A 14,053-nucleotide genomic window follows, 5' to 3' on the forward strand; every position below is an offset into this window, starting at 1 on the left:
TACGACTATTCCCATTCAACACGGTGAATACTATTCATAAATTAATTCGATATCCGTCATCGGACCCGTCTTAGATTTTCTAATTGTGAGAGTGGATTTTTTATACCGGTGTTTTTTTGCGGTTAGTCTAAGCGCTTTATTGAAGTTAATACCTTATGTTATGCACTATGAAACAGTGTGACACATCATATACCAGTCTAAAAAAAAAAAAAAAAGAGAGAAGCATGCTGATATTTATATAGTGTTTGCTTGAGGCTCTTTTCATCTCGTGATCTTTTTACTCTCATTGTGAAGGGGTAGAGACCTAACAGCCCCTTCTGTAGCCAAGCGATATGCCTTATAGTAATACAACTAAACTGCAAATAAACTTGCTAAGTTTTTTTGTTTGTTTTTTTTTTTTTTTTGAGGAATTTTATGAGTAATTTCATAAGTTGATTCTATTTTACCCGAAGCTTTTTTTCTTAATTCACTGTAAAACGAAGAAAACTGCTAAACTAATTAGCGAAAAATGTTCTAAAAACTATTACCTTTGTCTGCGCAGCAATTTTAAATCGCTATATCCTAACTGTAAATAAATAAACAAAATTAGATAAATTTACCTTATGTTTTACGACCTTTTACGAAGTTTAGTAGCTCTTTAGACACGCAATCCTTCTTTCCTCGTTCATTTATTGACGATATGTTATATCTTTATTAATTGAATTCTAAATCAACAGTACTTGGTTCTGTTTTATAGTCTAAAAAGAGCATATTTGTTCTTGCTCTAGCATTGTTCCTTCGTGATTATGTATATTTGGGGTCGAGTGGAGAGCAAGCGATGTAATCGATAGCAATTAACAATCTTTGAGGTAGGTGTTGCTGGTTTAAGGCCTTCAGGTGTTGAGGACCTCAAACTGTGCACAACAGGAGAAAGAATGAAAACAATTGAGCATCAAGACAGCATCACTGCGACGTACATTTTGATACAGCCAAGAAAAATATGCTCCGAGTTGGTCTTAGCTCCTTCTTTTGCGTTCTTATTGAGATCTGGGATATTTTGCGGGATTACTAGGTGCTTCCGGTTCAAACTTGATGCATAATGAAAGAGCAGATGAAAGGACGGTTAGTCGCTTTTCAGAGGAGCAAAGTACTAATGTGAATTAAAAAACAAAATTGTTGTGCAATATGAAACTATAGACGCACGGCACGAGGAACACACACGGACTCTGGATTCTATGCTTTAATTGATTACAACCCTCGCGCTTTGTCTACTGCATGACTTAATTACGCTAGCTCTAGAAACACTTAACAAACTGCTTTGGTCTTCCGTTTTGTGAATAAGATTTTTTGAGAATATTGTGAAAGATTAAAAAATTCAGTCACAATTCATGTTATTTATTCACACTTTTTCTATGATGTTTTAGAAATTTTAGTTTTAGTTTTAAAAACGTGCCAGCTTCTCAAGGTTTTATAGTCGTTGCGTAAATAAAGGACACCATTTTTACCAGTTGGAATGATGTCAAACCAATCAACACCTTCATCTTCAGTCACCTCGTACAACATATAGGCTTTCTTCATTTACCTCGATTCTTATTCGCTCAATTATTTTTATTTCCTTCCCTTCTATAACTTCTTGAGTGCAAAGGATTTAATCAAGACATTATAAATGTCTAACATTAAACTATTAGTCAGATCACCACCCAGATATAAATCATTAGTGCGCATCTTGTCTTATTCAATAAATCTGTAAAAATATCAAAGACTAATAAAAATCATTGATACATAATAATAATAATAATAATAATAATTTTAGTAAAAATTCTCAAAAACATATTCACAATAATAGAAATCAGTTCAAAAATATCTATGTACATTAATAAATATCCCCTGTTGTAAGATTTGTGTAATAATGTAATAACTTGAATATTATAAATATTTAAATAATAATAATAATATTGATAATAATAATAATATTAATAATAATAATAATATTAATAATGATAATAATAATAATAATTTTAGAAAGATTCTCAAAAATATGTTCACAATAATAGAAATCAGTTCAAAAATATCTATGTACATTAATAAATATCACCTGTTGTAAGATTGTGTAATAACGTAATAACTTGAATGTTATAAATATTTTAAAAATAAGTAATTATAATAATAATGATAATAATAATAATAATAATAATAATTGCCCTTCCGCCACCTACAAGTGCTTTTAATTGGGTAACAAAACTTTCTTTGACAATTACAATCTCGCCATAAACACCGTGTCGTATTCCATAATTAAATACATCCCTCAGTAATTTAATTACTCTCGCCTTTGTAAAAAGGAAATCACAATATGGGGTCAACTAACGAGCTACAAAATCGCGGGAAGTACCCTTAATGCGTTTCATACTTTTCAGGCTTTGATGTCGAAAACGTAAGGGTTGCAACTTGATATTGTGGCTAAGTGGACAGAAGGCTTCAATATTAGATAACTAATAGCTTTAACCAGATTTCTTATTGTTTATGAACGGTGCGCAAATTCTAATCCAAAGCATTGGAGCATGCGTAGTTGTTCATTGTGCTATTAAGTCATAATCGGATCTGTATAGCCTACTTTAATGAGCTGCTCGAAATAGAGGAAACGTCGCCTGGACGGAAAATAAAAGTATCTGTTTTGACATTAACTGGTTTCCACCGGGACAATACAAGGGATGTGCAATAATACGCACGTTTCATCCGATCCTGAACACCCGCACGGAAGCCATTTGAAAGCTGCGATGTTAAAAACCCATTTAAGTGTGCACTCACTGTGGCAATGGTCACTCCTCATTCTGAAACTTACAAGGATATGTTAGAACCGTTTATTTTTCCCACTTGCGTTCTAGCGTTCCACTTGCTAGGAATTTATGTATATAATTCATCCTGAAACCTGTATGTACGATGCAGAAGCCTTTAGAAAGCTATGAATGTTGTGCCAGTTTCCTCACTTGTGCAAGCTACACTAACTGCAGTCCATCCAAGTGATGCACCCTTATACTTTTTTTCTTCTTTTGAACTAGAGCGTGAGGTCATAATCTGCTTTATGAAATTCAAATTCATACACCATTCTAATTTTTAGGGCCGAGACCCATTATATCAACCTTATCTAGGACTGACAAGCAATTGCGCATTAAATCAATCTGATCAAAGTCCGCATAAAACTTCTAAATCCAACAACCGCGTTTTCTTAATTTTGTTTACAAGGCTAACTCTAAACTGCTTAAACACATCAAACAGCAGCGCAGATATCAAACGATTTAAATCTCCTTTCGATGCGTTCCTTTCTTTGCGTGTTCCTCAGGGAGGATACGGTTAAGGTACTCGTGCTTGCATTAATGTCTTAGTACAAACTTAGCATTATAGGGCGTGGCAATGATAAAGATTATTTATCTATTGTTATTTGTTTTTGACATTTTGTTTCGCCATTAGGTTTACATGTTTCACAAATCAATTCGGTTAGATAAATAGATAAGTACGGTCCTCATCAATATACTGCGATCAAGTCACACCTGATCCGCCATACTGATACACAATCAACCAACAAGAGTGCATAACTTGATGATAAGTTAAATCCCTATTATTAATTACTTTAATGGATCCCTTATTGCTGCTGGCATTTGGTCCTGCATCGTACCGGCAAGCGGTTCTCGTAACAAGACAGATCAATCACTAATTATACCGACGCGTCAGTTCCAAATTTAAAGGTCATTTTGCTAAGAACACGTCTTGGATTAGCGTCTAGAATCGTTATCTTGTCCCGCCCCTGTTTCCTCCATCTGCAAACGGGAGCCAGACTTTCTTTGTCTTAACTTATATTGGTTTCAGTTCAAATCGATAACTGTAAAACGTTTAGAAGAATTAAGAACAAATCCAGAATCCACTAGTAAACTTTAAAAAGCCTACAAACTGCCGTGCAAAAACATCGCGCAAATATTATTGGTATGTCGATTTGAATGTGCGCCACCCACAAAAGATCTAGATTAATTTATCGCGCACACAATGCATTTCCCTTCTAGCAGAGTCTCCTTCGTTGGCGTTTCTTGGCAGAATCGCCAACAAGGTAGACTCCTCTAGCAGGGAAACAATGCACTAATTTTGACCCGTTCATTTACGATACATCATGTGTCCGCCATGAGACATAAACGCACGCAAAACGAGACTCGCTCTTAAGTTGTTTTCAAGTTTTACTCTGCGTGTAATCGAAGTTTAAATGCAACCGAAGCCGACGCTGAATATCCTCAGGTTATATCGCATATGTTATACTTTTATGTTATTAATTCGGTGCAGTTTTACACTCCTGTCTCGTCCATATGGTACGCGCATTTTATCTAAGTGTGTTCAGGATGGTTAGACAGGGCGCCTCTAATTGCGCATGGTATTTTGTTTGTTACAAACTTTTGCGCACGTAAGACGAAAAGCAATAACTAATTCATCTGTCATTTCTTGTTCCACAACTTAGGACAAAACGGTAGGCAGTACGTTTGTTCCTGCGGTCACATCTCGCGTGAAACAGCTGACTAATTACTAGGAAGCAAAGTGGGATGTACTGTGGTCACGGGTTTTATCACCAGACCTGTGCTTCAAGGTTTACTTCGTTTTAATCCGGTTTTCCTCTTTCTCCAGAAATCGACTTTTAAATTTGAATTTGATAATGGAATGAAGGCCATAGGTTTGTTAGCAACGGGCTATTAAGTGCATTCTAACCTCGTAAAACAAGAACAATTTCAAACCATATGGACGGGCTTGCTTTTTTTACAAATGACAGCAAAAAATTTATAGCTCGAAATCGTTTACGTTTTATCGCCATCTTTAGACATGTTAAAATGTGCAATAAAAGAAAATTATGCTATCATTAAACTTTCATTTCCTCAAGAATACCTGCAGTTTTGAAGCAGAAGAGATTTCTTGCGTCAGTCTTTACTATCAAAATATCGCCATTTTAGGAAAAATCATTGGCCACACACTGATAATGTCACCAAAGGCCAGCCAAGTCCAGACATTCAAAGAACAGAACTTATCTCAAAACCGTCGCGTCCATGCTCTTGGAATCTTAAGAAATCAAACCACGTTTTTCTTAATCAAAAACGTACAATATAGCTAATTTTTAACATGTTTTGCTAATGTTTTCCATTCAACAATAAGGAGCCACTTTAGGCGTAATCTTTTCTGTATCTAGCTCATGTTCAGTGTTTAGCAGTTTAAGGAGACCGTCATGAAGAGGCCTGTACTTTCTTTTACACAACAGTGCGTGATTTTCATATCTTGACCGATTGCGACTTTTTGCCTACCAAAGTTTTTGAATCAGAAGCAACGATACAGTGTGTGCAAACATGTGTCTCAAAATCTCTTGAAATATGAATAATAATAAAACAGCCACCATCTTGATCTAACAAAAGACTCTAATGAGGATTTCTTTGTTATCGTCAACCAGGATGGTCTATTACGTAACATGCATATCCTCTATAGACGATCTTTAATCAAATCTCATAAATTAGCAAGTGCAATTTCAGGAAAGTCGAATAGGCAGGCCATAGTTCCTTGGTATGTTGCTCTTCGCTACATGTAATCGAAATTTTGCAGAGAAGGTGAATACTTATCCCGCATTCTCTTTAGAAGCATGTGGCATAGATTCCGAAGATAGAACCACTGGTGATCACCAGTGAGAAGCTGCGCATTGGCAGCGCACGATTGCGTCCTATAAATTCCCCTAATACCCTCTGAAAACTAATCCAGACAATCACAGAGTTATCTAACAGTGTTTCACAGTTTGCTTAATGAAGAAAGAAAAAGTCTTAACTCCCATTATTTCGAAATAGGATATGTTAGCTAAAATGCGCACACATTTTCGCGCAGACAGATCTGTAATTCCTTTGCAATACGAATACTTTTCGATGTTTTCAAGCTTAGTCTAATGATCTTTAATTCCTTTAAATTAGATTACCTGCGTGACTCTTGGATGTTATACGTTATCACATAGAGATTAAGTCATCGGATTAGCTCTAACACCTTCGTACATTTTTAAATTCAAATAAACAAGAATATAATATATGCACATACAAGTTTTAAAAGTGTTAAAACACCTTCAATTAATTGTTACAAGGGACGTTTAAGACTTAACATGTTTAATGTCTCACTCCATACTCCTTGTTAATTCGTTTCTATCAAAGGTGCTCGTACGGACCACTCGTACTCGACTACACTACACAAGGTTGTGAAATATTGTGAAAGATATTGGGTCTGCAGTACGTTCTTCGGAATTCTTTTCTTTAACTCCTAATTGAATTTATAAACTATTGATATTTTTTAGAATTATTAGACGTTTGAATTAAAATTAAAATTTCATGTTTCGCAGGCCGCCGCATAGCCTGCGTTGCATCCGGAACTATTTTACGAAACAATTAACGGATTCAACGCACGCTAGCTATATAGCCGCCGCACAGAAAGAAAGATCAAAATACACACTCACTGCAGCCTTACGAGATAAGCATACACGGATTAATGGTAAAATAAATAAGCAAAGATACAAGATCCAAACATAACGCAATTAGCTTTTGTAACGATTGTTTTGCTTGCAATTAGTCGTACAGCCTCGTGCAATGTTTATCATCAGCAGTATACCAAGACTATATTTATATTAATAAACTTCTGCGCGATTACTGAACAACTATCCTAGATTTTATCGTTTTTGATTTCTGATATAAAGCCAGTTTTCATAATTAACTGTCAAAATACGTGACTGCTTTTCTATCCAAATCTTGCTACGTACTCCCTGCTCTTGCCCAAGGCTATTCCCCTAAGGCTATTTGCCTTCATGAACACCCTCCAGATAGACGGATTACAACCCTTTTACATCCGAAAAAACTCGACCTTTTTTTGATATTTGAACTCATATAAAAACGAGATTGGGTGATAAAATTAGGTACCCCTTAACTATGGTTACAATCAGCTCGTCTACGTCAACTGGACAGTGATACCTCAGGCGGTTCTTTATATAGACCCTTGCAGCACACCGGAATGCAGCTTAAATCGGAGGACATAACGATAGAAAATTCTTTTGGTCCTCCAAATTGACCAGCTTCGACGTCACATGCAAGGAGTCTATAGATCCATTGCAGCGATTTCCAGGACAGTTCATTTTGGAGGACGTACAGATCCATGAATTTTGTTTCCTATGAGATTACATTTATATTGTATCTTTTTCCATATTGAGCTGCATTGCTAAAGAGAGAACCTACGCAGCATGAAAATACAATGAATCACGTCTAATATAATAGAGAAAGACAATAGAATGCAATAGATTTTTTGAATACAATACATAGCTGAGTACTATGTAGGATCTCCCTATAGGAATACATATGTTGTGAGGGGCGTATACAGCTGTTTGAAAAAAAGTGGTGAAGGTTTTAATTGTTGCATGTTGCATAAGAAGCACGAAATGCACTATGGGTGACGTGAATACAATCAGCCAGAGGTCACAACGATATGGAATTTTTCCAGAGTTTGTCTGCATGCTTTTCCGGCAATTTTTTTATTATTTTTTGCTCAAATTACATATGATTAAATATAATGCCTCTTTCAACTTAGTATTCAGACAACTTGCAAGATGCAAGATGCAACATGTAACAAAATCTTCGACAACCTTTTTTGAAATAGTTGCAGCTTCTCGTACTTTCTTGAATGATTATTATTGATATAAATATAATTAATATTATTATTATGATAGTCTGATGAGAATGTCCTAGGGTCAAATACCGTGCAATATGTATGTATTCTGCATGTATTGTATATACAAAAATGATATTACACTTATTCGACAATTGTAGTCTCTGATCTTGCAGACAAGGAAGACATCTTGCGCAGTTCAATGCTTGATGATCCGCCGTAACTTTCTGTAGGACAAAAAATCAAACATATTAATCTATAGCCATTTTGAAATAACATGATACATGAATATGGATTTTCAAAAACAATTTCTTATTCTCAAGAAAATGAAACGTGGTCTGAAATGGTAAAACATTAGGCCCAAGATAATAGTATAAAGCGCTCTATGTACCAAATTCACTTGGGTATAATGTTTTCAGACCAGACCACTTGTCATTTTCTTGAAAATAAGATATATTTTGACTCGTATCCATGTTCACGTGTTTTCTCATGTGCAACCTTTAAACAAAGAAATAATACTCTAGGAAATGACACGTGGTCTGAAACGGGAAAACAGTGGATAACCTCTATAGACCTCCTCGGCTCTGACGTAATGTTGTCCCATTTCAGACCACATGTCATTCCCTAGAGTATCATTTCTTTGTTTAAGGTTTGCGCTCGGTACGTTGCACATGAGAAGACACATGAATATGGATACAACTCAAACAAAGAATATTATTCTCGAGGGAATGACACGTGGTCTGAAATGGGACAACATTACGCCGAGCCGAGGAGGTCTATTGCGCGATATTTCAAACTAGACTTACCAACAAGATATTTCTGCATCAACAGGCTCAAACGATACAGACAGCAGTTATCAAAGAGTCTTTTAATCGAACTGCGATACTGTCTGCTGCACGCCACGTAGACCACAGGGTTTAAGAGAGGGTTAAGATGTGCAATGAGCTCCGTAAAATAATATGTGTACTCGTTGATCAGTGATGGTCCACGGACTACCACTACTGTCCTGTAAATCTTTTTAAAAAAACACCAATATCAGCATAGAATAACTCTATACATTTTGCAAAGTCGGTCTCAATTCCGCTGCGGGAGCCGAGATGTGCCATACACTTTTTCTGAGATAACGAACAGAGTGCATTCTGGTCTAGCTTGGGTGCAACATGATATATCTTAGCAAGTAGATCACCCACCCTTCCTTATATAAATGGAAGTTATATACGGGGTTAATTTACTATTTAAAATAGATTAAACAGTTACTTTCTATGACTGGGCAACATGAATTTACATCACGTACGCGGTAATATATGACATGTTTCCGTAACATTGAAATGGTTTCTCATTGTTTTCTACTAATTCATTCAACCACAACGCGTGGTTACGGAAGGTAAGATATGGTACGGATACAGGACGGTTTAAGAATTTACCGTTTCGTTTTTCATTCGTACGAAAAAACCGCTCCAGCTTAGTCAAACCAGCGCGCACTTATCAAACAACTAGAGGGAAAACAAGGAATAGGAGATCGCCACTCCTATATACTTTCCTGCGTACCATTCATCCGCATATCCGCACTGAATACGTATCTATTTCACCCACGTCGACCATAAAGTCGCACAATAAGCAAAGGGCTGATTAAGAATAAATTGCTAATTGTCCAAGCCGACAATTTTTGTGTTTCCTTGACCTAAACTGAAACCAACAATATTAGAGAAGAGAAAACCAAAAAACACACAGAAGAATTCCAAAATTCCAGAAGAATTTGTTTTATTTCTCTTATTGTTCATTCCAATCATGCAAATGTTTGTCGAACCACGCTATAGAATATAACGTTGACCCTCATGGTTGTCCAAGCGCGTTATAGATTGTCAATGATTATGCTAATAGCACTAATGAATTTTCACTTTTGGGTAAATGATTGTCCATAAATGCAATTGTCTGTCATTTGGTGTTATTGAAGTTGAATTTCGCGCACAAGAAAATACATTCCGCGCATATGAATGTACAAACGCGCTATTGATTGTCCATTGATGCCTTTGAATGTACACGCATATTCAAATATCGTTATCGAAAGCTGATTCGCGCTAATGATGTTACTTGTGGTGTTGATGAAAGTACATTACACGTTATTGATACAACTATTGACACAAATGAATGTACATTTTCTGTTAATGAACGGCAAAAGGTGTATTTACGCAAATCGTCAGAATCTCTTTATCTCTCTCTCTCTCTCTCTCTCTCTCTCTCTCTCTCTTTCTCTTTTTATTTTATACTTTTTCAAACTCAGCTTCAATGCATAAAAAGCATTTTTTCTGTAATTTATGAAATACTGTTCATTCATTCATTGACTCTCTGACTCTCTGACTCTCTGACTCTCTGACTCTCTGACTCTCTGACTCTCTGACTCTCTGACTCTCTGACTCTCTGACTCTCTGACTCTCTGACTCTTTGACTCTCTGACTCTTTGACTCTCTGACTCTTTAACTCTCTGACTCTTTAACTCTCTGACTCTTTTACTTATTATTTCATAGAACAACTTTCCTCAGTCGATGTTTGTTTTTCTCTTGTGGCTGGTGTGGGCGTGCGAAGTGAACGCACCTGAGTAGAAAGGCATTCCCGGTCCTCGCACTTCTTGTCAACCCTTAATTTTACCGGAAGTCCTTGATATAAATAGACAGCATTAAATATGATCAATGATAACTGATAACAAGATCCTACACGGCTAACGTGTTTGTGGTCCCAATCTGATTGATACAAACAAACCAAAAAGAACCGCGCTTAACAAAATTAAATATTTTTTAAACCTTCTGATCCAAGATCCTGTTTCCTTGTTTAACCGCGGAATATAATATCAAAATAAATGAATAAAACAAATGACCTACCGCTTCCGTCCGCTTCAAGGAACCTTCCCCATATTTTGTTATTTTACGCCGCGGCATATATTTAATATTAAAGAAATTAAAATCGAAAATTGTTTTCTTTTTTCTCTAATTTGGTAATATGATACTAAAAATAGCATTTATTAGAAAATCATCCGAGAAAATGCTTTTGCCAACCTTACTTCGCGAAAAGAATATAACTTGAGTAATTTTAAAAATAAAACTAAAGTTACAATGTCGATACCGACAAATGCAAGGATGTAACTCATTACCCTGCAAGCAGAATTTGTTTTTTTTCCCCTCCGTAGGCGGGCCTGAGCAGCTTGCTGGCCTAAAGCCAGAAGAAGGGCAGAGAAAGACCTTTTAAAGCAAGGTAATTCTGGGAATTTTCGATTTTTTATCCCTGCGATGAAAGTGAGGAAAATTTTCTCTCTGAAGGATTATGACTTGATTAATTAAAAAAAACAACTAAATTAAAGCAAATATTATGTTGATATGATTGTATTTAATATTTTCCTGTTTGTTTCTCGGCTTTTTATATCAACCAACATGGCGGCTTCTTCTCCAAAATATAGAAATCAGGCTTTTACACCAAGTACACAAGCCTCACTTCATTACTATTTTCATTGTACTTTTTTTTCCATTTCTATCTCCAAATAACTCTAAAACTCAATACTCTACTTTTGAACTAAAGGAGGAGCCTGGCTAATTGTCGTGTTGGCTTCTAATGTAAATAACAGCCAGTCCTGTAGACATTAAGCCGGACACAAATTTTATCTACCAAAAGAAAAACCGTGTTGTCTTACTTCGATGAAAGTTTTTTGATCGTTAATGTTTGTGAATGAAACGCAAGGCAAAACAATCTATTTTTATATTATCATACTGGGTGCTGTTCATATCACATGACACCTTTCGTTCGGGTGTGTTCATCAAGTTTTTTAACTCGTAAATAGGACATGTGGGTTTAAGTTTATTGTGCACCTGCGTCTGTCATCCATACTAACCGCGGTTCGAAACTGTATATTCTTTTTCTTCCAAATACGCCTACACTTGTCAATCCAGTAAAATAGTGAATACCATTAGAATAGCTATCGCCTACACCACCGAGTACCAACTGATGTCTTTCGTATTCAAAGGAAATACGTTTTGAAATAATGGATGCCTGAACATGTACGATAACCAATTTCTTCAGTTTAAGGATATGAATTCTTTATTTAAATTTTTGACGCTTTTTTTTTGACTTTTTGCGTTGAAATTGAAGTCATGATGAACGCAAATTTAATGACCATATGAAGTATCGTTACAAAAATATCCAAATAAACCGGTGAAAGCTAAAGAAAACAATAATAAGTGTGCAAAGGCACTTGGGATACTAGTGGATCCTCCTCTGTGCCCTTACTGAAAAATGCGCAAGCAAAGGGATATAGCCTAAGCCATCCATGATAGAGTGCGCATTGCACCAGGCTTCAGTCTATACTGATTATGGGGAACTTTAGTACAAGTAATAAGAAACTAAAACCCCATTCACACCAAGGCTTAAACATGTCTTAAAGTGGTTTAACTAAACAGGTTTGAAAAACCATCTACGAACACTGCACAATCTTTGGTAAAATAATGTACTGTGAAAACTATCCTTTGTCTTGCTCTGATAATATTTTAGAAAGTTTTATTATATTGTAGGTTTCTAGTTTCTCAATGTTTTTCCTAATGAAAACACAGTTTAACTAAACACGTTTAGGTGTGAATGGGGTATAAGTAAATAAGTAGGATGTAAAGTAATACAAGTAAATTTGCAATATCACATGTAATACCACAGATAGATCGGTTTTCGTAAGAGTTGGAAACAGTACGGTACTGACTTACAGCACTTACACGGTAGACATAATTGGCGTCTCATTCTCTTAATCAGTAATTCATCTAAGCCAAAACGCGTAGTTACGGTTGCTGTAAGACATACGGTACGCCCCTGCATACGAATTTGGCCATATCTTTTCCAACTCGTGCGAAACCAGCTCTAATGTTATCGACTTACCAAGAAAGGGACATAGCAGATGCAATACACCAAGACAATAACAAAAGTCATGGTCGCAAAACCACCTTCTCTTTTGTTTATCGCTTCTACCCCTACGCCTCTCCGCTGCTGGACCGACAAACTAGTACTAACTCTTCTCTTCTTCTTCACCAGAACCATCACTACAATACTGAAATACACCAGCGCTGTCATCACCAGACATCCTTCTGTTACCGTGATATAAACCAAGGTTTTGTCTTTGGGACGGACTGGTGTGATATCCAACGCGCAAAAGTAACCGCGTTCGTAAAGACGAAATTTTCCAAGTCCTGCAAGAGGAAGAGCCAAGTGTAGAACTCCCCATATGAAAGCTACTGCAAGACCTTTCTTAATACGAAGGTAAGTGACGCTGTTGCGGTAAAGTAAAGGCTTCTTAACCGCTAAAAATCGCATCACACACATGACGATTACAATCATTGCAGACCAGCTTAGAAATGCTGTTGAAAAGAACGCAGACAGAATACAAGCAACAGCTCCTCCAACCCATCCACAGTTGATGAACGATATCATCGACATCGGAAGACTTGACAACGAAATCAGGCAATCACTCACGATCAACGTTCGTACGACGAGGTGATACTTATTCCCTTCAAGACCTGGTAACCGCCATATCGCTACTGCTGTTAGGAAGTTCACCACGAAGGTAAGAATGTGGATTACAGCCATCAATGAAAAGTAAACTGGGTTGGCATGACACTGTTTGGCAGATAACGATGTTGTTATATTTGTTGGTACACTGGTAAAGTTCATGTTGATAACCACAAGTTTAGTCGTCTCTATTTGATCTTCGTTTGTATCTGTAAACTTGCACAAAACGTACTCATAAATCAGCTCTATATGATGTTTTGCCCACTGCCTTGGCTAGCTTCTTCCCGATACTGCCCCAAACTACGTTTACTGCCTTAAACTACGTTTCTTATTTCCATTTCAATTAATGCGTTTTCAATCAATGTTAATTTGTCTATCTGTTGCTGTGTTTGCCAAACAAGGCTCCTAGCTTTCACGCCCTTGAGCTTTCAACTGTACAAAGATTGGTATAGAACACGAACCGTGTTTGCATACTAATAACACCAAGATGTTTTCCTTGCCCTAGATGTCATCTCAACTTCCTAGTAAATCCGGCCCAAGTCAAATAAAAATAAAGCGACTACCTAAGTTTTGAAGCTCGAAACATTACTGACAGAAATGAACTTTACTGATCATTATTATTCATCGCGATTTTTAACCAATTGAGTTGCTTCTCAAATCGCAAGGTGCTTAGTACTATTGAAAATGTCAAAAACTCTTTCAAACTTTCATTTTTAGCACGACAGCTAAGTAAATAATATTCGCGTTTAAAACGTATTACAGTTGCGATGACATAAATTTATACTGATAATCTTATTGGGAAATCTGATAGATACGTTTACAGATTACAATGTATATATGGTCT

At 36.3% G+C, this 14,053-nt stretch overlaps 1 protein-coding gene across 1 annotated transcript; it reads right to left on the reverse strand.

Moving 5' to 3' along the window:
- Positions 1 to 7,750: 7,750 nt before the first annotated feature.
- On the reverse strand, positions 7,751 to 13,682 carry LOC116308618 (opsin-3). The gene is made up of 3 exons (XM_031719089.1): positions 12,583 to 13,682; positions 8,484 to 8,691; positions 7,751 to 7,904 (listed from the first exon to the last, which is right to left on the reverse strand). The coding sequence occupies exons 1-3, from the start codon at positions 13,369 to 13,371 to the stop codon at positions 7,822 to 7,824; spliced, it is 1,080 nt and encodes a 359-aa protein (XP_031574949.1). The 5' UTR covers positions 13,372 to 13,682; the 3' UTR covers positions 7,751 to 7,821.
- Between the last annotated feature and the right edge of the window lie 371 nt (positions 13,683 to 14,053).

Source organism: Actinia tenebrosa, unplaced genomic scaffold (assembly GCF_029948245.1).
Source record: "Actinia tenebrosa isolate PJP-AT-01 unplaced genomic scaffold, QUT_ActTen_1.0 PGA_scaffold7__59_contigs__length_16204524, whole genome shotgun sequence".
Classification (NCBI taxonomy): domain Eukaryota; kingdom Metazoa; phylum Cnidaria; class Anthozoa; order Actiniaria; family Actiniidae; genus Actinia; species Actinia tenebrosa.